General features: G+C 58.5%; 1 protein-coding gene across 10 annotated transcripts; it reads left to right on the top strand.

Annotated features, from left to right (window-relative positions):
* The first annotated feature begins 1,239 nt into the window (after positions 1–1,239).
* Positions 1,240–25,294, top strand: ALS2CL (ALS2 C-terminal like). 10 transcript variants are annotated; one of them, XM_033864734.2, is made up of 28 exons: positions 1,240–1,374; positions 2,869–2,977; positions 7,016–7,141; positions 7,910–8,108; positions 8,440–8,505; positions 8,954–9,119; positions 9,628–9,759; positions 10,465–10,584; positions 12,028–12,086; positions 12,230–12,296; positions 12,717–12,913; positions 14,002–14,067; positions 14,500–14,598; positions 14,689–14,850; positions 15,588–15,699; positions 16,800–16,877; positions 17,731–17,861; positions 19,064–19,237; positions 19,392–19,488; positions 19,654–19,811; positions 20,401–20,469; positions 21,391–21,564; positions 22,793–22,835; positions 23,434–23,463; positions 23,663–23,724; positions 23,831–23,980; positions 24,270–24,366; positions 24,785–25,294. In XM_033864734.2, the coding sequence occupies exons 2-28, from the start codon at positions 2,950–2,952 to the stop codon at positions 24,842–24,844; spliced, it is 2,922 nt and encodes a 973-aa protein (XP_033720625.1). In that variant the 5' UTR covers positions 1,240–1,374; positions 2,869–2,949; the 3' UTR covers positions 24,845–25,294. The 10 variants fall into 10 exon arrangements, with proteins under 10 accessions (XP_033720625.1, XP_033720622.1, XP_033720628.1 ...); XM_033864731.2 differs by lacking the exon at positions 1,240–1,374 and adding an exon at positions 3,800–3,921 and having other exon boundaries at positions 2,959–2,977; positions 7,888–8,108; XM_033864732.2 differs by lacking the exons at positions 1,240–1,374; positions 2,869–2,977 and adding exons at positions 3,054–3,149; positions 3,800–3,921 and having other exon boundaries at positions 7,888–8,108.

Raw genomic sequence — 25,294 nt, 5'->3', positions numbered from 1 at the left:
AGAAAAAAATTAAAGTTATCCAAAATTCACGATGAAATTAGCATAAAGAAAATATAAGGAATGAAACTTTCAAATTATGTTTCTTGTAAATTTGTAGTTTTATACTTTATAACTTATGAAGTTATTAAAGCTGAAAATGGAGACTTATGGGTCATGGTCATATTGACAGCTGTGAGCTCTTAGTGGGCTACTGAACCTCTCCAAGCTTCAATCCCTCATCTGTAAAATGGGTATAACTACAGTATCATGGCACCTGCACATTACAAGCCTTCAGTAAATGCAAGTCGTTACGATTATTGCTGTCACTGTTGTTAAAGGCAGTGTGAAATTACTTTGTATGAAACCCAACTATACTTGGTTCATTCAGTTCCTTATTCTCGAATATTTGCGTGTTTCCAGTTTTCCAGTGTTAAACACCATAGTGAGAGGGACATCCTGAAAGCTAAAGCCTTTTCCACCTTTTTATTCCTCCCCCTGTTTACTTGTGAAGAATTGAGGCCCAGAGAGGGGTTGTGTCCTACCTAAGGTCACTCAGGAACTGGGGCCTCAAACTCAGTTTTCAGCTCCTAACCCAGAGCTCTGCTCACTGTCCAGTACTGTTTCTACTTCTTATGAGGGTCCCCATATATTCCTGCACCCCACTCCCAGTTGGGCCCATCAGGTCTGGGGTGGCGGAGCTCTGGACACCCATGCTCTCCAGCCTGGCTTCCCTGGAAGACAGTGTTCCCTCCACGCATGGTGGCATGAACGCTGGCCTGCAGAATCCTGTTTGTCCCTTGTGTATTATTTTTAGTTCCTTTGGGTTTCCTGTAGGGATCCAGTCCAGCCTCCAGGGCCTCTGGGCTGGAAGCTGTGGGCAGAGTCATTTGGCAGGGGCCAGGGGATCCTGTAGACATTCTCTTCTGGAGCCTGAAACCCCAGAGCTCAAGGTTCAGCTCTGGGGAAGCAGGGGGTAGGGAGCGAGGATCCCCCTAGTCACAGAGCCAGGCTGAGATCCAGTGCATCTTGGACTCAGCCTGGGCTGGGGTTGGGGGCTGGCTGGCCTAGGCCTGTGACACAGTGGCTGGGGCCTGTTGGGAGCTGGCAGTCTCTGACCTTGTTGGCCTCGGGCCTGGCCCAGAATAGCTCTGGGGCTGAGCTGGGCCTGGGTGAGACCTGTGTGTTCATCAGCATGTGTTTATGTCCCAGGGCACTCAAGTACGTGGGAATACACATGCACTCTGCACTGGCCTCTGTATGCCTGGGTCTCTCAGTGCGCACTCCATGGAGCAGTGTGAGTCTGCACACATGCACGTGTACAGAGCTGCCACCCAAGTTATGCACTATGGAGGCCCTGCCAGTGGGTTCAACAGCAGATGGGTCCGTGTGACACAGGTAAGTGTACACACCACCATATTCCTGTGACTGTGGAGTCATGTATGTGTGCAGGGAGTGTAGGAGAGGTGCAGGTGGGTGTGTGCACATCTGTGGTGGGGTTGGGTAAGGGCCCTGGGCTGTACTGCAGGGGGTCAAGGGCAGGTGGACCAAGTGGAGGCTGTCTTTTGGGCACTACCGGGCACTACAAATTACCAACAACGCTGGGAGAGAGGCTGGGCAGGTCATGCCCCATTTATCAGGTGTAAAACGGCTTGGCAATGGCTGTGACGCTAGCCAGTGAGTGGGGAATGAGTGAGGGAAGACCAGCCCTCAGCCTTCCAATTCCCCTAGATGTGGCTGAACAGGAAATCTAGGCTCTGGGGAGGAAGTCAACAAGGCGCTTCTCTTCCTGCTTGAGCCCAGGCAGCACTGCCTTCCCTCAGCTACAGGTACAGATAAGGAAACTGAGGCCCAGAGAGGGGGAAGGGCTGGCCCAGAGACACCCAGCACAAGATTAGATCCCTCCTGCTCAGGGCCTGGCCTGCCTGCCCTGTTTGTTGCCAAGTGGTGGGAGCATACGCTCCTGGATCACCTTGCTCTCTCCACCTGTGGCTATGGCCACTCTTCAGCCCTTGGCCCTTCCTCCCAAGGCCCAGAGACCTCTTGTCTGCCCACCGCAATGTGCCAGGCCACTCACAAAACCGCCAAGACCCTGCTCATCTGTGAAGGAATGCTTGCAACCCGCCATGTACTCCACTGGGGATCTCTCTTCAGCCTGGCAGGACGGGGCATGCCTCCCACCAGCTCAGACTTGAGTAGAGCATTGGTGGGCCATCCTTTCTGCATTTCCACTGCCTGTCTATGGATGGGGCCTTTCGGCCTCAGTGTTGTCAGCCGTGAAAGGGGCAGTGACGTGGGTCATTCCCTGGAATCCGCGTGCCTCAGTAAGTGAATGGAGAACCGGAGGCAGGCAGCAGACTCCTTTGTTACAGGCTTGAACCGTGGGTCCTCCCCCTGCCGGGAGGTCCGCTGGAACAAGGCTTCTCCGCCACCTTTGCCAAGGTCGGAGGCCCTGGCGCGCAGACAACCGCTGGCTTCACGCTCTACTGGGCCATGTTGAGACTCAGGAGTGCGGGCAGGGGACTTCCCCAAGGTCACTCAGGAGTGGCCGCTGGCCACGGACACCCTGCCCACCGCGGGTAGCCTCGGTTTACCCTACTCTCGGCCACAGGTTTCATGAACCCACCTGGTGCTCCTCTTGTGCCGGCCCCTGTGACTGGTGCGGGCGGAGGAAGGTTACCGGGCTCTACCTAGGCCTGCAGAGAGTCAGAATGAGGGCGGAAGGGAGGGGAGGGGAGAGGGATTGGAAAAGACCCCGCCGGGACGAGGAAACCAAGACTGCTTCTTAGACACATCCAGGCTCTCCTGGGCGTGAGCAAGAGCGTGTGCGTGTGTGTGTTGGGGGGAGCGAAGGGCGGGTCAAGCTCCCACCTCCTCTCCTCCTTCTCCCAGCCCCCCACCGTGTCCCAGGAGACTTCAGACCCCGGAAGACAGCAGACTGAGACTTCAGGAGAGCCCTAGTGCACGGGGCAGATGGACGCCAAGCCCCGCCTACTTCCAGGCAGGCCCCCGCCCTTGACTCGGAGCGGTACCCGGAGGCGAGGCGGGGACGGGGGGGTGGGGGTGGAGTGGCCTTCGGGGTGGGGCCTGCAGGGGCGGGGCCGACGTGGGGCGGGCGTCCGCGAGAGAGCTACCGCGGCGGCTTTCCCGGCATGGGACCCCGCGCCGCACAGGTAAGGGAGGGCTGGAGGTCTCGCGTCTGGGGTAGAGCCCTTCTGCTCCCCGCCCCTGCTCGCTCCAGGTGGGACTTTAGTCTCCGCGTCCCCTCGGGCCGCCGCGCGCCGCCCCTCCACGACTCCTCGGTCCCTGGCAGCACTCACACCCGGGCCGTCCGAGTTTGTCCGAAGGTCCCTCCCTCCCAGCGGGGTTCAGCTTCGTCCTCCCTGCCCCTTGGTCACCCTGTCACCACGGGACAGCCTCCCTGGGCCCGTGCCTGACATGAGGGCAGACAAACACGTGGGCAGTGCCCAGGGGCTTGGCCTGGGCTGTGGGGTGACCCCGCAGGGCCTCAGCCAGCCTGAGAGACTGCCAGGAGGAGGTGACGCCGGCTAGTATTGCTTGCAGTGAGAAGGCATGGGCAAATGCCTGGTGGTGGGAAGTGGATCCCATGTTTGGGAAATTCCAGTGACTACTTAGGAAGAGGAAGGAAAGCTGTGAAAAAAGCGACCAGAGAGATTGGGAAGGTGGGGGGTGGGGTCTAGGACAAGAAGCCTAGAGCCACGGAAGGGCAGAGGAAGGGTGCCGGGGTAGGGTGGGGGGAGAGGCCCAGGTGGAGGCTGGGACCCGTCAGCTGTGACAGTTCAGCGCCCCCTCCCTTGGGCAGCCCCTCCCTCCTCTGCCTACCACTGAGTTTGCTGGATGATCAAAGGGGTTCCAAGGCAGCCCAGGAAAAAGCCTCCACAGCAAGCAGCACTTCCTTGCCTGTCCAGACCAGGAAATAACAGAGTGAGTACCATGACAGGGTGTGGCCCAGGGGCCTGAAGGGCCAGGCCTTGGAGGAGGCAAGGGAGAGAGGGACCCAGCGTGGACAGAGGCCTAGAATGCAAGAGAGAGAAAGAGAGAGAGCGCGAGAGAGAGCACGTGAGAGAGAGAGCAGGTCTGGCGGCTGGTTAGATTGCCACGGGGACTGGCAGCTGACTCACCTGGACACGCCAAGACTAGCCAGTCTGTCCTCACCCCGCCCCATGGTGAACATGAAGCCTGCCTGGGAAGCCTAGGTACTTGCTGTGGCAGCCTTTCAGGTGAGCTTGGTGGGACTGGGAGCCAGAGGCCTGGGTCTGAGCCCTGTACACGCTCTACAGTTAGTGTTTCTGGGCCCTCCCATGCCCTTCTGGGCCTCAGTTTCCCCATATGTACATCATGTGCAGTCTACTACTAAGGAACCTTCGAGCTGGATGGAGTGAGAGCGTGAGGAAGCCATGCCCTTAACCAGAGAGGAGTGGGTTGGAGGTGGGACTGGGGTTTGAAAGGGGAGACTCCTGCCGGGTCCCTGTGGTGTTAGGTTCAGCACCTCTTCCTCCTCCCTCGCCAGTATACACACTCAGGCGCACTCACGCCTGGCCTGGCCCCTGCCCTCACACTCTCCTCACTGCCTGCGGGATGAAGCCCCAGAACTCCCTAGCCTGGGAGCGGAGGCTCTCGGGGCCAACCAGACCAGATGTCTAGCCTCAACTGCAGTCTTCTCCCCACCCGCCGTCTCACCAGCCATGTTTAACCTCTGGCCTTTCCTCTGGGCAGTGTGACTCGGTTTCCTAGGGTTAGAGATCCTTTTGGGGCCACAGACCTGGCCAGTCTGTGTTGCCAGTGTTGCCAGTTTGTGTCGGTAAGACTCATCGTCAGGGGCCCCAGGCTGCACTGAGAGATAAGGGAGACTGAAGAGCAGGTCCCCATACCCAGAGGAGCTCCCCTCCACCGGTTTATGCTTTCTAGGGAGGACTAAAATAGTTTGAAAAGCTGTGATTTAGTCAGACCTTCATTTCACAGAGGAGGTGATTGAAGCCCAGAGAAGAGCAGGGATCTGGATAAGCTGGGGCATGGCCAGGGCCGAATAGCTGGGCAGAGGTCAGAAGGGGGTCCTGTGGGAGCTACTGAGGTGTGAGCCATGGGTCCAGGGTAGGGGAGCTTCTGCCAGCCCCATGGGGGCAAGGGGAGGAAGCCTAAGGGGGAGAGGAGTGCCCTGGGTGTGGCATTGGTTGGGGTGGGCCCCAGGTAAGTGTCGGGGATCTGATGTGCAAGGCCTCCCAACAGTGAGTTATCTGCTGCAGGTCCCCAGCTCACCCTGATCTGGTTCCTAGTCTGTACCTCCCATCCTGGCTGCACCCTCCCCCCTCCACCTTTAGCTGGTGTCCTCACCTCTCAGCTCAGACCCCGACAGACTGCCAGCTGAGGGTGGAAAGGTCACTTCCCAAAGGGTCTTTCCATTCCACCAGTTTCTGGAGATATGGGTGAGGGTCAGATGGGCCCAGGCCGCACTTGCTGTACCCCTGACTCCTTGGCTGTGTTGTCCTGGTATTCTGAGCTGACTTGGAGCAACCCTACCCCAGTCCTCCACAGGGGGCTGGGGCTGCTGCAGGGGGCCAGCAGAAAGAGAAGCCTGCAGTTGGGTGTCCAGCCATTTCTCCTTCCTGCTTCTCCCTCCCAAGGCCTCGCCCTCCTGAAGCAACAACAGCAGGAAAGGTGGGGCAGGAATGTCCTGGGCCTGGGCCCTTGGCCAGAGATCTGAGGCACTCATCTCACTCTGCCCCAGAGCCAATTCTCTGGGAATTGTAGGCTCTGTCAGGAGCCTGGAATGCCCTTTGGTGTCTTTGGGGTTGGGTGGGGAGGGATGAGACCCCTTCTCATTTGATCCTTTGGGTCTGTCTGTATCTCCTCATATTATGTCTACAGCCCCACCGAGGTCAACCAACTCAGAGCCTCAGAGTGTCAGAGTCGGAGAGAGGCCGAGTCTGAGGGTCTGGGGTTAAAAGACTCTCTAATTCTCAACCCTGAGACGTACAGTCACGTAATCTGGGCAGATGACCTCCTTTGCCAGGTCTGGTAGGAGAGGGCTGTGTCTGATTGGAGGATGCAGCCTGGCTATGGGGATGGGTTCGAACCCAGGCCCCTTGCTCCCCCTCCCTCCAGTCAGGAGGCTGCGTTCTCAGGTGATCCTGCTTTCTTGGAGGGTCCCGCTCTCCAGGGAAGGAGGTCCAAAGACCTGCCCACCCCCATGGCCCCCACCTCTGGAGTAGAACCCGTCCTGCAGCTTGCAGGGGGGCATGAAGTGTCTGGCTCCTGCCCACACTCACCTCACCCTCTCATGGCTTGGTATCATCTCCTCTGAAACTGTCACCAAGTCCATGTCCCCAAGTCTGACTTTGAATCCCATCACTCCCCCACTCTGAGGCCCTCCATGGCTTCTCTGTTAGCCACTTAGGGAGCTCTTGGTGGGCCACCTGCAGAGCCTGGGCCTTCATGCCCATGAGCCTTTGCTCTCATGGTTCCCCCACCTGCATGCCTTGTCCTCCTCTCTGCCTCTTTATTTCTTGCCCATCCTTCATGGCTCCAGCAGGATATTTCCCACTTCTCCCAGACCCCTCCTACATAGCCCTATTGGGTGACAGGGAGTCCTGAGCCATGGCCTTGAGATAAAGGCTGTGCTCCTCCGAGAGTATGTCCTTGTTTCCAGAGAGTCAGTGGAGAGAGGACTAGGTTGGAGCACTACTAGATGTTACTCTGAGCTCTTGGGAGCCATGGTGGGTGTTTGAGCAGAGGAATGAGCAGGCCAGAGGGCTTAAGGAGCATCTGCCTTTTGGGTAAAAAATAAATGCTTCCCTTGGCAGTTCTGAGTCCTCTTTCCCACTCCTTCAGGCTCCCCTCAGCTGGGCCCAAGTGGAGCATGAGCAGGGGTCACTGGCCAGTTCAGAAACTCCCCTTTGGGGTGACATGGGCTCCTTGCTCAGTTCTGAGGTAGGGTGGTCATGGGCCTTTTGGGCATGTAGCCTGAGAGGGCACCCTGCTCCCATGGCTGCTATTCGCTCTAATCTTGCTTGGTTCTCAGGCCCTGAGTCTGGCACCCTGGCCATGTGCAGCCCTGAGGAGGCAGCCCTGCTGCGGCTGGAGGAGGTCTTCTCAGCCACACTCGCACGCATCAACAGCTTTGTCCTCCAGCCCCTTCTGGAGGCCGGTGAGTTGAGGGGAGGGTGGGGGATGCAGGAACCGTCCTAGGGACAGGAGTCCTCCCTGTTGGACCTTCTGAGCTACAGCTTTCTCAGCTGCAAATGGGAGCGGTGACGTTTGGTGTGGGTGTCTTTGGATGGATCCAGGGCCCTCACCCCCAGTTGCTGGCTGCTTCCTTCTCAAAGGGACCCCAGGGAACCAGGCTGTGAACCCCATTCTAGCCCAGACCTTCTGTGAACGGAGACGATGTTCCATCCCTCCCAGGGCACAGGCCTGGATTCTCTGCCTGAATTCTCATCTTGCTTTCACCCAGGGCATGACTGGAAGGCAGGATGCCCGGTTTACAAAATGACCTTGGGCAGGTGCCTTCCTCTTGGGGGCTCTGTTGGTGCATCTGTGAATGGCAGGAGACTACAGGACCCTATGGGCTTCACATTCTGGACCTGAGGAAGCTCTGAAGCTCAGGGGGGATTCTTGTACTTGGTGGCCCTAGGTCATCAGTGCTGTCCCTGTTTAGTGAGGAGGTGGACACGTGCCCCTGTTGAATCCACAAGGGTGCTGCCCACTGCTGTAGCCTGCCCATCCCTTGCTGAGCTCAAGGGGGCACATGGGCTTCCAGTTCTGTCCCAAGGACCCCAGGGATGTGAGACCCTAGCTGCAGCTCCAGGGCTAGGGGTGCTGCTGCCCCTCCAGTGACCACCCAGGGCCTCTGCGTGCTCCCTGGAAGGTGGAGCGGCCCTGTTCCCCTCACAGTGTGCTTGTGCTCCTGCCCCAGCTCCAGAGCCCTCAGATCCCTGGGGCAGAGAGTGCCTACAGCTCCTGCAGCAGCTGCACAGGAGCTCCCAGCAGCTGTGGGAGGTGACGGAGGAAAGCCTGCACTCACTGCAGGAGAGGCTGCGCCACCCGGACTCCATCAGTCTGGAATCCCTGCTGCTGCTGCACAGCGCTGACCGTGTCTTGCAAGTCCACCTGGAGTAAGATAGCCGAAGCAGGGCTGGGGCCGGCACTGGGACTCACGTGGGTCAGGGCTTTGGCAAAGGTTTGGGTTCAGCCCTGGGTTTGGATGTTAGCCTGGTGACAGGCTCAGGCACCCCAGATCTGAGCCTGGTGGCCTCCCAGGGAAAAGAGACTTTGAGTTAGAATTGTCTAGTTGGGTCAGTTAAGACTCAAGGTCACCAGTGCCCAGAGCCAGGCCCTCAGGGCTGCAGCCACTCAGTGGGTGGGATCTGGGGACACCAGAAGGGCAGGGGCTTGGGTCTGGAGCTGAGCGCTGGGCTTGCTGGGTGTCCCCTGTGCTACCTACAGGTACATCGAGTCCTACACAAGCTGTGTGGCAGTGCAGGCCTTTCAGAAGGCAGTAAAGAGGAGGAGGTGAGCATGGAATACTGCAGTGGGCCTCTGAGTTGGGGGTGTCTGGGAGGGAGGGCTTGGGGAAGCCACGTCCCCAGAGCAGTGAGTGTCACGGCCCGGGACTCATCCTGAGCAATCCTGGCTCTAGAAATTGCATGCTGCTCCACACTGAAGAGAGGGAGGGAAGCCTAGTGAGGCTGTGAGCAGAATCCATATACCAACTCACGGGAGTGACCCTGGGGTGGGGGATCATTCCTAATTGCTACTCAGGGTGGGCTTTCATCTCTGAGATACTGCTACCGAATCTCCAACAGGGTCACTCAGCCACTGTTTTTCTGATGGGAGAGAGGTTTGGGGTCTGGGACTGTCCTGGGATCTGAGAGATTAGCCAGGGCAAGGGGGCAATGGTGGCAGGTGTGGGAACAGAGGAGGGGAGAGTGAAGGGGTGTGCGGCCCTCCCTCCGCTCAGCGAGTACTGGCAGGGCCAGCGGAAGGCGCTGCAGCAGTTCCTGTCGGGCATGAGCTCAGAGGGCTCGGTGGGCACCGCGCTGGTCCAGGCTCTCCGCCAGCCACTCACCCATCATGTGCAGCAGTGCGTGCTCCTCCTGCTGAGCCTCAGGGACACTGTCGGGGAGGTAGGTAGCAGGGGTGATGGGGAGTAGGGGGTAATTGCTGGTTATCAGGCCTGTCTCCCGTGGGGAAGCTGAGGGATGGGAGAAACAGGCCTCTGGCTCAGGGAACCTGCCTACTCAGGAACCCTGGTTTGAGAAGGACCTGGCCATGCCTTGGGGACATGGTCTTGCTCTGGGGGGGTTGAAGGGATATGTCCTTGCCCTGGGGTATCTGAGGTACATGGCCCTGCCCTGGTGGAGCCAGCAGAGACCCAGAGAACAAATGTAGAATCATGTACTGGGTGTGAGGACACATGGCCCAGCCCCAGCTGGGGGAGTCATCGAATGGTCCTAAATCCCCTGGAAGCATCCTCCTACTGCCAGAGGAGGGGCCGGCAGGGAGAAAAGGGAAAACTTAGACTTAGACCCAGACCTCCTGACCGGCTGGGGCCAGGCCAGGGCTGGGGCAGTCATCACAGGGTGGGAGAGGATTCTGATAATACCCCACCCCGGCTGCTCTGTCCCCCTACAGAGTCACCCCACCCGGGAGCTGTTGGTGCATGCAGCCACCGTCTTTGGGAACTTGCAGTCCTTCACGAGGCAGGAGCTGGAGCAGGCCATGGCCACGCAGGCCCTCTGGCACACTCTGAGCAGCCGGCTGCGGGTGAGTTCGAGGCCTGAGGGGCAGTGAGGGAAGGGGTTGCCATCCGGCAGGGGCCCGTTGGGTAGCTTGAGCTGCCTGCTGCCTGCTCCATGCCTCAGCTTCCCCACCTGGGTCGGGGGGCAGTGGCTAAAGCAGGTGTCTGTGACGTTCCCCTGTCCAGCCATCCTCACCCATTTGCTGAGCACCTCCTGGGCTGGGATGTGAGCTTCTGGCTCTGGGGAAGCGTGGTCAGCAGAATCGACCCTGTCTCCTGGGATGTCACTGAATGATTGCACCCCCGAGTCACTGCCCGTATTGCCCCTGCAGGAGGGAAAGTCCCCTGTGCTCTCACAGGACGTGACAGGCTTGGGGCCCAGTGCAGCAGAGAATTAGGAGGACAAGTGAAGGGGACAGGAATTGCCAGAGAGAGGCAGGGATTGTAGAACCCTGGGTGAAAGTTGATGGGGGCTTGACTGGGGCCGTGGCCTGAGATGGGTTGGAGGAGGACAAAGTAAGGCTTCAAGAGAAGTTGTGCTGTCCTTCTGGGTATAGCCAGGAATGAACCCCCCCACCTTGGAGCCCCAGTGCCCATCGCTGACCTGGGAGCCTCCAGGAGATGCTCAGAGTGTTGGGGGAGGTGCCTGGGGCAGAGGCGGGCCGTGGAGTGGCCAGCAGCATCCAGGACAGAGGTCCCTGAGCCTTGCACCTCCCTCCTCGCCTCACCAGGATGTGCTCTGTACCCCCGCTCACCGACTCTTGCAAGACAGCCAGGACATACCTGTGACGGTCACCCCGCTGAGGGCAGAGCGTGTGCTGCTCTTTGATGATGCCCTTGTCCTGCTACAGGTAGGGTGGGGCTGGCCAGAGGTCGTGGGGTCACAGTGGGGGTCTGAGGGCTGGTTGAAAAAAGGAGTAGGAAAGAGACATGTGGCTGGGAGCAAGAACTTGGGCCTGGGGAGGTGATGGGGGCAGAAAGGCAGAGTGCTAGGGTGGGGGCAGCAGGTGGAGCCATCCCTGAAGGAGTGTGGGCTATGGAGCAGGGCTCTTCCAGTCTCAACTCTCCACAGCTGGTATCCCTGTTAAATGTCTTCCCCTCAGTTTCCTTACCTGTAAAGTGGGACACTTGTCAGTTTGTGCTTCAGCAGATGGCAGACAACTCCTAGTTGTCTTCCTCCAACAGGAGAGGAACCTCAGACAACGGTCATAAGTGGCCCGTAGTGGCTGAGGAGGGCTGCGTGAACCATTCAGGGCACATGCAAGGCTTCTAGAGAGGAGTTCCATGTGGCAGCAGTGCCCGGGCTCTCGGCATTACAGAAGTCAGGAGGGAGCCGGTACTAGGGTTTGGGATTTGTTATGTGGCCCATAACCTTGGCTGTGCCTAGTTCCCCCTGAACTTATATTGCCGCTGTGATAGCCAGAGCACTGCCTTCTGTATCCCCCTAGAGTGTCAGCCTGGAGCTCCCCTGCAGATAGGGAGGCTGAGGCCTAGAAGGGATGCTACTTGCCCATCCAAACCTGTGTCTCCTGAAGCCTGGTTTTGGGGTTTTGATTCAGTTTGAGTTTCCCTCCACTCCCAATTTCACCCTCTGTGCTCCAGGTATGCTGACGAGATACTGTCACTAAAAGGTGCTGAGCCCTTTCCCACCTCTGGACCTTGGCACGTCCTGTTGTCTGTGCTGGACCCTCTCTTGTCCTGGCCCGTGTCTGGCACACTCCTCCTCCCCCTCAGGCCTGGGCCTGGTGCCGCTTCCACCTGTGTCTGTTGCCAGGTGAAAGGTCACTCCGCAAAAGCTTCCAGAGGAAGGGAGGTTTGGTCTATCTCTCAGAGCAGGGATGACATTCCAAGTAGAAGGAAGAGCACATGCAAAGGTTCAGGCTGAGGAGAATTTGTGGCAAACTGGAGGAGGCCCAGGCAGTGGAGGGGAGTGGTCTGTGTGGTCTCAGGGGTCAGGCTCAGCCGTAGGGACCTTAGAGAGGTTTCCAGCAGGGGCTAACAAGATCCATGCTGCGTTTCCAGAAGACCACTCTGGGGGCCCTGATGGAGCAGAATGTCGGGGGTGCGGGAGGCTTGTCCTGGGTTTCTGGCCAGGCCCTCGGGTGGGAAGGGAGGTGGAGGACCTGCCCTGGAGATGGGGAGCCGGCAGGGGTGGTGTGGGACTCCGTGCTGGGCGTGCCGCACTGAGCATGCTGGGGACACCCAGCGGTGTGCCAGCGAGCTGCTGCTTGGGAGCAAGGCCAGACCAGAGAATAGGTGAGCGTCTTGCCCACCTGTGCCCCCTTCTCTTCCAGGGCCACAGTGTCCACACCTTTGATCTGAAGCTGGTGTGGGTGGAACCTGGGCAGGACGGGTGAGCACCCCCATCCAGTGACACCCCAGGCCTTCCCTCCCTCTACCCCGTGTAACCCGCCCACGCCGGGGCTCTGACTTGGGCCCTCCCTCGGCACCCTCCTGGACAGAGCGGGAGCCCACTCATTGGCTCCATCTGTCTAGGTGCATGTTTCACCTCCTCACGCCTGAGGAAGAGTTCTCCTTGTGCTCCAAGGACCCACAGGGCCGGGTGAGTGTGGGCGGACTGTGAGTCCGGGGAGTGGGGTCAGGGGAGTGAGGGAAGGCGACAGGAGGGTAAGGGGAGGCTCGTTGGGAATGTCAAGCCCCTGGAGTCACGGTCAGAGTGAGTCAGGGGTCAGCCTGGGCTCAGGCATCAGAATGCCGAAGAGAACACGTGTTTTTCTCTGTGAAGCCAGGGTTGGGGCCTGTTCGAAGGTTCTGTTTGGCCTCTCTGGGCAGGCCCGAAGCTGCAAGCAAGTATTCAGGTCTGAGTGAGGCCCCAGGGAGCAGCACGGGAGCCGTTGGAGGTCCCTGCAAGTGATAAGAGTGGGTGTGGGTAGGGTGATACCTGATGCCGCCCCAGGAGGCTTCCTAGAGGGGCTGCCTCCAGCAACAGTGGCCTGTCCTGTGTTTCCCTGTCCCCCCGCAGGTGGCCTGGCAGCGGAAGGTCACCCAGGCTGTGTGCCAGACCTTGCGTGGGAAGAAGGACTTCCCGGTGCTGGGGGCGGGCCTGGAGCCTTCTGAACCCCCCACCTGCCGCTGTGGAGCATACACCTTCCGTGCGGAGGGCCGCTTCAGCCAGGCCACCTATGAGGGCGAGTGGTACGGTGGCAGGCCCCATGGCAAGTGAGTGACCGAGGAGGCTCTGGGCCAAGCAAGGCAGGGATCCTCCTGGGAGTCCGAGGGGCAGACAGGACCCGTATGGACCTAATTGCCTCGGGGCATGAACCAAAGGCTGTTACCCGCCTGTGGTGAAATCTGTTTGTCCCCCACAGTCTCTCTTAAGTCCTCTTGGACAGGACCTGGCCCACTGTAGGTTTGTGCCAGATACAGTCTTGATGGCAGTGAGGCTACCGAGCGTGGGGCAGTCATCAGGAAGCTGACCTGCAGGGCCCACGGTCACCATTCTGTTCTCAGGCGGGTGGAAGAAAACTCTCATGTCTACATAGCATTGTCTGGTGGTGGTAGAAATGTTTTGCAGACATTCTGTCTTCATCAGTCCTTACAAGAATGCTCTGGGGGAGTGTTATCACCCCCATTAGGTGATAGGTGCAGAAGCTGAGGCCCAGAGACTGGCATGACTTTCCCCAGGCCTCAGGGCAGGTTCTAGGGTGAACCTGGCCTCAGTTGCAGGTCGACACGACCCCACAGGCAGATAGGCTTTTGAAGAACATGGCCCCAACTTGTGCTACAGCTGGCGAAACCAAGGCCCAGAAAGCAGAAAGGACTCGCCAAGGTTACGCTTGCAAGCATTCCACTCGTTTCTGATACCCTGCCTGCTTCCAGAAAGGGCTTGAGGAAGCTTGTGAACAAAAACACAGAAAAAGCAATGCTGTGTCAGAAGAGGAGACAAGGACGGTAGAAACCCCACTAACTAGCACTTGGCTTGAGCTTGAAGGTTAGCTCTGAGCTTCCTGTTGGTCAAGGGAAAAAGGCAACCTGGATGCTTCCAGATCTCTCCCTGCTGGGTGTGGAGCACACTCTGTGAGGCTGCTGGGGCCATTGTGCCAGGAGTAGAGAAGGGCTGAGAGCCCATGTGGGGTCATAAAGCTCGGAGAAGAAGACCGAGTTGGGGCAGAGAGTCCAGTCCAAGGGGGATCGAGGCCTCGGAGAGAGTCTGCGGCGGAGGTTGGCTGGGGGTCTTGTGTGTCTTGAAGGTCTGGTGGGTCTGATGCCCATGGACCTGATGCCCGTGGACCTCGACTGTGTTACAGGGGAACCCTGAAGTGGCCAGACGGGCGGAATCACGTGGGGGATTTCTGCCAGGGCCTGGAGCACGGGTAAGGCTGGGGCTGACACAGGACTGTGTGGTGGGCAGGCAGGGAGTGGTTTCCACCCCTCTCCACTGTCACCAGCTGGGCCCCATCCTACACTCCCAAACCTCAAGCAGAAACTTGGAGGCCATGTGGTCCAGCTCCACTCATTGTCCTAAAGGGGAAACTAGGCCTGAGGAGGGGGGCAGGTCATGGAGGGAGTGGTCCAGGGCCAGAAGGCCCTCCCAGAGTGCATGGGGGTTGGGGTGGAGATGAGGTGTCCTGAGGGGCCCTTGGGAACAAGATGGGGCTCAGCACCTCTCAGATTCTCCCCATCGTCTGAGAAGGCCCCTTGGAAGAGCAGGGACACTCCTGGGCATGGAGGGGGTGTGACAGGTGTCTTGGGCCAGGGCTGTGGCCCCAGTGCTGACTTCCCTCCCTGCCCACCCACACTGACAGCTTTGGCATCCGCCTGGTGCCCCAGGCCTCCGAGGATAAGTTTGACTGTTACAAGTGCCACTGGCGGGAAGGCAGCATGTGCGGCTATGGCATCTGTGAGTAAGTGACCCTTGGCCTGATGGTAGGACAGGCTCGTGGGACAGGCTCGTCCTCTGGGAGGCAGGGCCAGCCATTGGTGACCCTCCGCAGGTACAGCACCAGCGAGGTGTACAAGGGCTACTTTCAGGAAGGCCTGCGGCATGGATTTGGGGTCCTTGAGAGCACCCCGCAGACCCCTCAGCCCTGCAGGTACACGGGCCACTGGGAGAGGGGCCAGAGGAGTGGCTATGGCGTCCAGGACGACGGCGACAGGCAAGTGCTCTGCAGCCCCGCACCAGGACTGAGGGGCAGAGGGGCCTCACAGGCCAAATGCCTCAGGGCCCGGGTTCCCTGTCGTCACTGGGTCCGTTCTGTCTGTCCCCCAGAGTCTCTCTGAAGCCCCTCACTTTCTTTCCATTCCCTCGGTTGTTGCTGAGGCTCAGGATGAGGGACCCCGACCTTGACTGCAGGAGCCCCCCCAACTCTGGCCCCTCCCTGCGCTTTCAGAGAGGAGTTTCTGGCCCCCTGATCTGGTCCTATCAAAGGATCACAGCCCTTCCAGGCTCTCTGGGCTGAGACAGAGCCCAGTGTCCTTGGCCTGACATTTGAGGCCTTGCCTGCTCCTCTGACCTCATGCCTGCCATGCCACCTGTGTACCCCCTAGCCTTTTAGACCACTGAACGCCCCCACGTATCTATCGTACACTCCTGCCTCAATGGCTTTGCATATGTTAAATGGCACCCTTACTTACTCCATCTGTCCTTCCTGCCACCTCTTCCGGGAAGCCTGCCAGGATGCCTTCCCCCAGGCAGGCTCCCTTCCTCCTCCACCCTCGTTCCTCCTGCAGGTCCTCACCTCACCTGCCCTATGTCTGACTTGAGTGGATTCAGGCCATGTCATTGCTCCTTATCTGACCGCTGCCCCCACCCCAGTCCCATGCCAGCAGAACACACAGAAGGTGCATGGGAACAATTCTGATCCAACTCTGGCCCTACTCTCTCCTCCCCCAGGGGTGAGCGCTATATTGGCATGTGGCAGGCTGACCAGCGCCATGGCCCAGGGGTCGTGGTCACCCAGGCGGGTGTCTGCTACCAGGGGACCTTCCAGGCAGACAAGATGGTGGTGAGTGCAGTGACCCACGTGTGTCCTGAGCTACCCTTTCCCTGCTCTGGGGGCTCCAAAGCTGAACTGAGACTGGTCAGGGGTGGATGGAGCAGGAAGCGGGGTTCCGACGTGCTGGAGGGAGCCAGAACCTGGGCAGGAATCCAGTTCTGCCACCTACCTACCCTGGCCTTGGCCAAGTCCCTGCCCCTCCCAGCCTCAGTTTTCCCATCAGCAGCTCAGGTGAACTACTTATGGTAACGACTCACTAAAATAGCAACAATGAAGTGCATAGTAATGAGGATGCCAGCAGCCTCTACCACCCATGTTTATAGACCCCTAACTGGGTGTCTAGCTCTGGGCTAAGCCTCCCAACATGATCTCATGGGATCCTCCCAGTAGCCCTGGGGTCATGTTATTGTCCCTAGTGTAAAAGTGACAAACGTGAGGCTCAGAGAGGTCAGAGAACCTGCCCACTGTCGCATTCTGTTGAGTGCAGGTCTCCCGTGCCCGGCATAGCCCTCACCTTCTGCCTCACCCACACCCTGCCAGGTGCTTGGCACATAGTGCGGCTCTGGCCTGATGGCTGTTACTGATATTGTGGCTTGTTTGTTTATCTATCCTTTGTCCTGGAAAGGATTGAAGGAGGAAGAAAAGGTAAGAATAGGCACATAAGATAGATTCAGAAATAAATAGAACACGAATTGTATCCCATTTGCTTCTGAGCTTCCTGGCAGCCAATGCAGCACAGGAGCCTGATCAGCTCCACGGTCCCCGGGGTCAGTGACAGGGAAGTGGGGATGGTTCAGGAAAAGCCCAGTACTTCCTGAGCTGTAGGTGGGAAGGAAGGGTCCCCCAGGAGGCTTCTTGAGAGAGGCTGCTGGAGGGGAGGAGCCAGGTCCCAGGGTGTCGGTCAAGGTAACCCAGGGTCGAGGTCCATGGGCCTTGTGCTCAGTGCTCAGAAGGCCAGGGGCTGGCATCCCACCTAGGCACAGTCCTGGGAGGTATGGCAGGGCTCAGGACCCTTCTGCCCATGGGTCACTGCCCACCTCCCCTCCCCACCGCCAGTCTTCTGGCCCTTCCTAACCCACTGCTCCTACCCTCCCCGCTTCCTTCCCTAGGGCCCAGGGATCCTTCTCTCTGAAGATGACTCCTTGTATGAGGGCACCTTCGCCAGGGACCTGACCTTCGTGGGGAAGGTGAGAGCCACAGAGACCTTACTCCACTCCCTGCTGAGACCTTGGCTGGGGCCTGTAATCTCCCTGCTTGGATTTAGGGCTGAGGGTAGGTGGAGCAGGTAAGGGAGGGCCTCTCCCATCTCCACTACATCTAGGGGGTGGATGCAGTGACGATTCCCTGCTGCGGAGGTGTGATTTGATCGGGTGTGAGTCAAGAGGGGATAGGTAGGCTTGCCTTGGGTGCAGAGGGTGCTGGTGGTCTCCCGGCTGTGTCTCCTCCTGGCCCCCAAGAGAGGGATCCACCCCCTCCACCACCACCATCAGTGCCTTGGGCAGGTGCCCCTGGAGGCATCGTCCTTCAGTATGTTTCTGCCTGAGCTGACCTCGCAGAAGGTATCCCTGCTGTATCCCTGCTGGGGCCTTTGGAAATGTGGGGGCTATTTGACTGGGGGGTACTATGGCATCTAGTGGATAGAGACTAGGAATGCTGTGAATGGAACAGTCGCATGCAGCAAGGAATTGCCCCTCCTCAAGGCCGGTAATGCCTCATGTCCTCCCGAGGCCTCTGCCTACTTCTGGACCCAGTGGTGGTCCTCCCCACTCTGACCTGTGAGTCCCTTCTCTGTCTCCCTCGCCGTTTCCTGCCTCAGAGATGAGCCCCTTGGTGGTGGACACAGGCAGGGGCTCCTGCAGGGGTGGAGGATTATGAGCCCCTTGGGGTGGGGCAGATTGAATGGATGGTGGGAAGGCCATCCATCAGTTTCTAGCCTCTGTGACCTGGGATGGACAGGCGTGAGGCCTGTCATGATGGGATGGAAGGGCAGCTGGACAGACAGATGGACAGACATCCCTGCATCTGTCTCCCGGCTTCCAGGGCAAGGTCACCTTCCCTAATGGCTTCACCCTGGAGGGCTCTTTTGGCAGTGGGGCAGGGAGAGGACTGCATACCCAGGGTGTGCTGGACACAGCTGCCCTCCCTCCAGATCCAGGCAGTACCCGCAAGAGGTGAGAGACTGACTGTCTGGCCTGTGTATTCTGAAGCCTTTCTGGGGGGGGGGGGTGTCTGTGTGTGTCTATGTTTCTACCCTAAAGACTCAGGTCTCATTAGAACGGCTTTTCTGTACCTCCTCTTAGCTCTTTGGAGAGTTCAGAGAGCTCAGGTCGCATAGCCCTTGTCAGAGACTCTTGGAATTAAGGGCTATGTGGCGGTAACTCCACATGCCACAAAACCGGAGAAAAATACTATGTGTAGGCTTTGCTTAGACCCTGCTTTTATTCTAGGAAGGGTACAAGACAGTGTATGAAACAAAACAAGCAAGAATAAGGTAGAAAATTAAAGTGTGAGTTGAGCTTACAAGAAAGGGAGGTGCAGATAGGCCTTATAATCAAGCATTAGCCTGGCTCTGAGTTCCCTGGCAGCCAGGGTAAAGAAGGAAACTTACTAAGTGGAATCACTGTCCCTATCCTGGGGTATTTGAGAAGAGGATGGACTTCTTCCCTATGGGGACAGAGTTCTTCCTTGGAAAACCGTTGTTCAAGTGGTGACTCTTACTATGTCTGTTGAGGTGAGGGTGGTGGTTCTAATGGTGCCAGCCAGCATTTCACATGTTGTTTACTTGACACATTGTCCCTGCGTGTTTCTTTTCCCTGACAGCAGGAGCTAGAAGTGGATGGCAAACCCTAGGGGTGTGAGCCCGGGTCGGGTGCAGGTGTAGGAAAATCTATGAGCGTGACATGGGAGAGCAGTGCTCCATTAGACACTGCACCAGACACACACACGGCCAGACCCCTAAGCCTATTGGCTGAGACAGGATCAAGCTCAGGAAGGACCCAGGTGTGGTAGGAGGGAGAGCGGGGTCCCGTGGCGGGGGCATCCTGGGATTTGGGCCCTGGTCTCTCTTAGGCCAAGACCCCACTCTCTGGACTTGGCCTTCAGCTCTCCAGCTCTTTCTGTTTCTTTTCCAGTGCTCTGTGTGCCCCTGTCTCTTTTCTCTACCGTGGAGTAGATTCTCTCTGACCCTTCTCTGCCTCCCGTTTCTCCTCCTGGAGCCTTGGAGGTCAGGCCGCTCTGCATCCCCCACTCCACCCACCCCACCTGGGCCCTGACTCTGGGCCAGGCTGGATATCCCCACCTCTCCAAGGGCTGATCAGGGTCCTGCCCAGCATGGCTCCATCCCTATCCATGTCCCCCACTGCCTCCATCGCAGGCAGCTGGGCCTGGGCGTCTTCCCCGTGGAGAGCCGCTGGCAGGGCGTCTATGGCCCCTTCCAGGACTTTGTTCAAGCCGGCTGCCCTGGAGACCTGCAGGAGGCCCTGCTGGGCTTCCACGTGCAGAGCTCAAGGGAGCTGCGCAAGTCCCAGGAGTACCTGTGCTGCGAGAGGTGAGGCCCAGGCATGCGTGGGCGTGTGTACCCATAGGGCATCCAGAGCTCAGTGTTGGGGTCGTGGGGCTCTGAGTGGGCCAGGGGAGGAAGGCTTCCCAGAGAGGGCAGGCCTGGGCGTGGGTGAGAGACGTGTGTGTGTGTGGTGCCCCAGGACCCACCCCGAGGACCACGCAGGCAGAATGGAGGACATCCTGGAGGAGCTGCTGCAGCACCGGGCGCCCGAGGCCCTGCAGCAGTGCCTCAGGAAGGTAAGGGCTCCAGGGGAGGGTGCTGACCAGAGGGGACAGGCCTGCCTGTGGGCCCTTGCTGAGAGTGCCTCGGTGCTCCCATTGAAGAAGTGGGGTCCTGCGTGGGCACGCTGTGCTCCAGCCCACGGTGCTGAGTATCTCTTTGTTGCCTTTGCACCTGCCCAGGCCCTGAGCAACTCTCTGCATCCCCTGGGAAAGCTGCTCCGGACTCTGATGCTGACCTTCCAGGCCACATACTCAGGCATTGGGGCCAACAAGCACCTGCAGGGGCTGGCACAGGAGGAGGTGAAGCAGCACGCCCAGGAACTCTGGGCCGCCTACAGGTGAGCTTGGTGGTACATGGGGACAACCACTGCACTGTGACCCCAGAGCGGGGTGTGGGGGAAGCTCTGCCCTTTCCAAGCATCAGCTCTGCCTGGTGCCCTGGGTAGGAAGGGTGCCTTTGCCTTGGGTCTGGATTGAGAAAGAAACAGAGGGTGGGTTGGTTAATATGCAGCTGGTGAGCATAGGGGTTAGAGGGTGGGGAGGTGGTAGCAAGCCCTGACTGCAGCCAGAGTCCAAGCCCCAGCCAGGCCCCGGGCTAGCCCTGACCCCAGGAGAACTCTAACCCCACTGCAAACGGAGCCTGACCTGGGCTCAGACACCATCTCCCGTCCTGTCCCGGCTGAGCTGTGACCTCGTCAAACGCTATAAACTGAAACCTTAGATGCTGCAGTTAGTGCTGTGGTAGGGTTCCAGGACACTCAGGCAGACATCCCGTACTCCCAACCTCCTTGCTGCTGGGGTTTGGGCCACTGGGCTCTGCTGTCCTCAGGCTCCATGGTTCTGGGGGTGGAGCCCACCTGCCTGGCCTTTGGTGACTCCCATCCTGTGGGAGATGGCAGCCACGCTGCCCCTCCCTTTGGTTTGCAGGGGTCTGCTGCAGGTTGCCTTACAGTGCAAGGGCCAGGTCCCAGAGGAAGATCAAGATGCAGAGACAAGGTGACTGCCCCCATTAGGTCTGTGGGGTTCTCTGCCCTGGTGCAAGCAGCCAGGCTCGGGTCCTGGGAGTCCGTATACCTTTGCTTCTGGGTCCTCCTTCGGGGGAAAAGGGTATTTCTTGGGAAGTGTTAGGGGTTCATGCTATTGACCAAATATTGCTCATTCACCGTTCAAGAATCAGAATGATCCATGACCTCTCTTCCTTGAGCAACCTGGGGAGGGGCCCTGCCACAGTGCATCAAGTGCGTCTTTGTTCTAAACATGTTATCCCACCCTCATCTCTTGGGTGTATGGCGGGTGAGCACTGCCTCAGGCACCTCCTTTTCCCTGTGCACAGATGTGGAAACTGAGGCCTGGCAGGGGCTGAGCCTGAGGTCACACAGAGCAGGAATTAAGTGGGTCATTAAATCTGTCTCCCCAGTCCCCCGAGACCAAACCTTACAATTTGCCTTCAGATTCCAGGCCCAGAGATCCTGATCAGAGAGGTCTTTCTGTTACTGCATTGCAGGAGGCATGGGAAATGGGGTTAGACATTAGGGAGAACTTCCCCCTGAGTCCTAGGAAGCACAGAAAACTAGGAGGCAGAAGTGGACTAGCTTGGAACGGCTGCTGAGAGCTTTGCTGCAGGTCACTCATCTATCAAGGCCCTGGTTTTGCTTTCAATTAAATGGGGATCAAAATTCTGCCTCAGCTGCCATATTGGTTCTCAAAGTCAAGTGAGAGTGTGAGGTAGTCACAGATGACAATTGGTTGTGAAATGACTGAGAACAGGCTGGGAAGGGTTTTCTCCAGGATGGAGGAGGCTGGAGGCAGGAACACTGTGGTGGGACGAGGAGTTCTGTGGACTCTTTGAGGGGCAGCCCAAGTAGATCCCCAAGCCCACCCTGCTGACCCTGACCTGTCCTGGTGGCTCTCACTCAGGGACCTGCAGGTGCACAGATTGATGCTACCCCTTGTCCTGCCCAGCTTCTACTCGGAGCTCTTCACTCTCTACCTGCTTCTTCATGAGAGGGAGGACAGCCTCTACAGCCAGGGCATTGCCAACCTTAGCCTCTTCCCCGACACCAAGCTGCTTGAGTTCCTGGATGTACAGAAGTAAGCGTCCCTACCATGCCACGATTGCCAGAGTTCTTGTGTAGCAGAGGGTACAAACCCAAATTGTCTTCAGCAAAAAAGCGGGGAGGTTAATTGGCTCGTGTATCCATGAAGTTCTAAGGTGTGGCTAGATTCAGGTGTGGCTGGATCGGGGTGTCCAGTTGCATGATAAAGGAAGCAACTTCTCTCATTCTCTGTTGGGCTCTCTGGCTCCCCCGTATGGTGACAAATATGGTACCAGCCACTCGAGGTTTATATTCTCCCAGCTCAGGCCCCACAGGGAGCTGGTGTCTCCTTCCCAGCAGCTCCAGCAGAGCCTCTGAAGTTCCTCCCTGGCTGGGCTGGGGTCTTGAATGTGCCCCTGAATGCTGGCTGTGGCCCAGATTGGCCAGGCTGGCCTCAATATCTACCACTGGGGCTGGGGCAAGGTCGCCTGCTCCCAGCTCTTGGACTGAGAGTGGGAGAGGGGAGATCCTCAAGGGGAAACTGAGGACTGTTCCGGAAGTAGGTCAGAGCCTCCCTTCCGCCCTCAGTCATCAAAATGTTCTTTCTCCTTCATGCCCCTTTGATCCAGTGATACTACCAGTGTTGAGGGCATGAACGCACTCTCTCCTCCCACACCTGGTTTCCTTTGTCTCAAGGTGATGGCGCTTCCCATTCCCCTTCCTGCCGAAAAACCTTGTGTCCCCTTCCGATGTGGTGAATGTTTCCTGTATCTGACCAGGCACCAGCCCAGAGACCTGGTTGTCCATGGCTTTTCAAGAGTCCCTCCTCCCCACCCCTCCTGCTGCCTCAGTGCCGCCTCCTCCATGCTGGCCTCCCTGCTCCATTGGCTCTACTTGCCTTGCGTGGCATCCCTACTTCTCGCCAGCCTGGGCCTGCTCGCTGAGCCCCTGGAGCAGTCTCTACCACTGAGCTCTCTGGCCTGACCCCCAGGACTTTGCCCGGGAGGGTCCCCTGGCCTGCAGCACTGCCCCTCTGTCTCCTCATCGTGTTCCAGTCCCACTCGTGTTTTGGGGCTGCATGGAGGGCTGCCCTCTCAGGGAATCCCTCCTGCCCTCCTCTTGCCTGGGCTTCACACAAGCGTTCCCAGATGCCATTGTGCATCCCCTGCCCCTCTCCCCTGCTCAGCCCTCCTGGGGGACATGGAGGTGCAGGGAATTTGCCCTCTGACCTCAGACCCCGCACCCTGGTCCTGGCAGAGCTTCCCACCTTGCTTTAATTTCAGGCACCTGTGGCCCCTCAAGGACCTCACGCTGACGACCAATCAGGTGAGAGTGTGGGCCCATTACCTGCCCAGGAGAGGGAGGTCTGAGCCTGAGCTGGGCCCCCAGGTTTGCCCAGGCTTCCGAGCAGCTCTCTGCCTCATGGTCACTGGTCAGAGGCTGCATAGGCGGGTGAGGGAGGATATGGCAGGCTTTCTGCACTGTTCTGATTTCCCATGTGGATGAGTGTACAGCCACAGTGACCAGGTTCAAGCTTAGGTTCCACCCTTGTACTGGCTGTACGACCTTGGGTGAGATGCTTGATCTCCGTGCCTCAGTTTTCCCATCTGTGGAAGTAGTCCCTGATGCGTACTAGCACTACCTCCTGTGGTTGTTGTCGGGTGATGTGGGCCAGAACATGAGGGGCGTTGGTTCTCAGTGTGTTTGCTGGATCGGCAGCATCCGTGTTGTCTGGGAGCCTGTTAGAAAAGCAGATTCTTGAACCCATCCCAGACCTACTGAGTCAGAAACTCAGGGAGTGAACTTGGAATTTGTGTTTCAACAAGCCCTGGGACTCAAGAACCATTGACATAGAACTGGGCGGCACCCAGTGACCATTGGCTGTTATGATTCTTATCTTCTTTTTCCATTTTGATCCTCCCAGCCTCCTGGAGACCATTTACCCCACTTTACAGTTGAGTAGACTGAGGCTTACAGTGGATCTGTGACCTTCCCTGGGTCACTTAACCCTCTGGGCAAAGCTGTCCTGAAGCCAGTGATGGGGAAGGGGGTGGGTGGTGAGGGGCTCGGGGGCCAGCCCTGACCCTGGGAAAGAGGAGGTGACGGAGCTGGGGGGCTGCGGCCTCATCTAACCCACTCCCCCAACCACGCAGAGATACTCCCTAGTCAGAGACAAGTGCTTCCTGTCAGCCACGGAATGTCTGCAGAAGATGATGTGAGTCCACACCCCGGGAGGGTGGGTGTGGGTGGCAGGAGTGTTGGGGCCCCTGGTTGGGACTGAACCTGAGGGCCTTGATCTGGAGCCGGCTACCCTCCTGCAGCACCACGGTGGACCCCCGGGAGAAGCTGGAGGTGCTAGAGAGGACATACGGGGAAATTGAGGCCACTGTGTCGCGGATGCTCGGCCAGGAGCACAATCTGCCCATGGACGACCTGCTGCCGCTGCTCATCTACGTGGTGTCGCGTGCCCAGTGAGCCCCAGCTGGGGGTGGGCTGCAGGAGGTTCCCTTCCCACCCTGCCCACCCCCAACCAAGACATACTCCAAAGTCTTTGAACATGGGGGTTTATGGACACAGCCTTTCTTGGTACACATGGGGAAGCTGAGGCCCAGAGAGGCCCACCCAGGGTCCTGTGGGTGCCAAACTCAGAGCAGGGACCAGGTGTCCAGCCACCCAGGCCAGAGCTCCTTCCCTGCTGCTGGAGGCGTGTCCCTGATAGGTCCCCTCTTCCCTCTCGTTGTGGTGGCGGTGGTTCTCCAGAATCCAGCACCTGGGAGCCGAGATCCACCTGATCCGTGATATGATGGCCCCTATCCACACAGGAGGCCTGTATGACTTCTTGCTCACGGCCCTGGAGGTGAGGGACAGAGGCGGTGGGCCAGGCAGAAATGCCCTGGCCACTGGGGCAGACCCCTTTCACCCCAGACACCATCACGGGGATGAGCTCAAATTCACAGCTTCTGTGTGTCTCCATGGGAAGGGTCCTCACAGAGCCACTGCTCTTGCCCTTGTTAAAAGGGGCTGGGTGGGGGGAGGTGGGCACAGTGCATCCCGGCCCTCGGATCCCCAGGGCTGAGTGTGTTCCAGGCTGCATCCCTGAGCACAATAGGAGAGGGAAGGAGCCATTTCCTTGCAGACTGTGGCTGAGGGCTGAGTTGGAGACACAGTGGTCCAGGCCCGGGAGGTGGGTGCACCCCAGTGTCAGGCCCTAGAGCCTGTGCATGTGGCTGAAGCGGGCAGGCCAGCTGGCTTCAGCCTCACCTCTCTCCTGCCAGTCCTGTTACGAGCACATCCAGAAGGAGGACATGAGGCTGCATCGCTTGCCCAGCCGCTAGAACTCCAGGGAGCCGTGGTAGCTCAGCTTCTCCTGGACAAACTGCAGAGCTGAGAGGGGCCGCCATGGAATTCCCGTGGAGTGAGCGTGGCCCACTCTGGCCCTTGTGGCCCACAGGACAGAAGGCAGGATGAGCCCTGGAGGTGGCTCTTGGGGGAGATGAGCGTTTAATTTCTCGCAGGGAGATGCTGCTGCTGTCCTGACTGGGAGGAGGGTGAGGGTGATGGGTGTGGCCCCAGAGCTGGTGGTTTCCCCTCCCCCTGCCCCCTGCCACTCTCTGGGCCAGCCTTGGATGACCTTCTTGACCAGCAGCAGCTCATGGACTGGGGGCAAGGAGCTCCTCGCCTCTCCTTACCTCATCCTTGCCTCCAAGTTATTGAGCCTCTCTGGGCCTCAGTGTTGCCATCTGTAAAATGGTGGACTACATGATCTGTAAAGGGCCTTCCATCCA

This window comes from Tursiops truncatus, chromosome 10, assembly GCF_011762595.2.
Source record: "Tursiops truncatus isolate mTurTru1 chromosome 10, mTurTru1.mat.Y, whole genome shotgun sequence".
Taxonomy (NCBI): Eukaryota; Metazoa; Chordata; class Mammalia; order Artiodactyla; family Delphinidae; genus Tursiops; species Tursiops truncatus.
The sequence above is the reverse complement of the archived record's forward strand: the minus strand, read 5'-3'. Positions and strand labels throughout refer to the sequence as shown.

Excerpts from the sequence above, each read along its gene's own strand:
- ALS2CL (XM_033864730.2), top strand. The coding sequence starts at position 6,901 with ATGGGCTCCTTGCTCAGTTCTGAGGTAGGGTGGTCATGGGCCTTTTGG. Across the intron at positions 7,142-7,909 it reads CCAGCCCCTTCTGGAGGCCG|CTCCAGAGCCCTCAGATCCC; the intron begins GTGAGTTGAGGG and ends CTCCTGCCCCAG. Across the intron at positions 17,862-19,063 it reads CCAGGCAGTACCCGCAAGAG|GCAGCTGGGCCTGGGCGTCT; the intron begins GTGAGAGACTGA and ends CCTCCATCGCAG.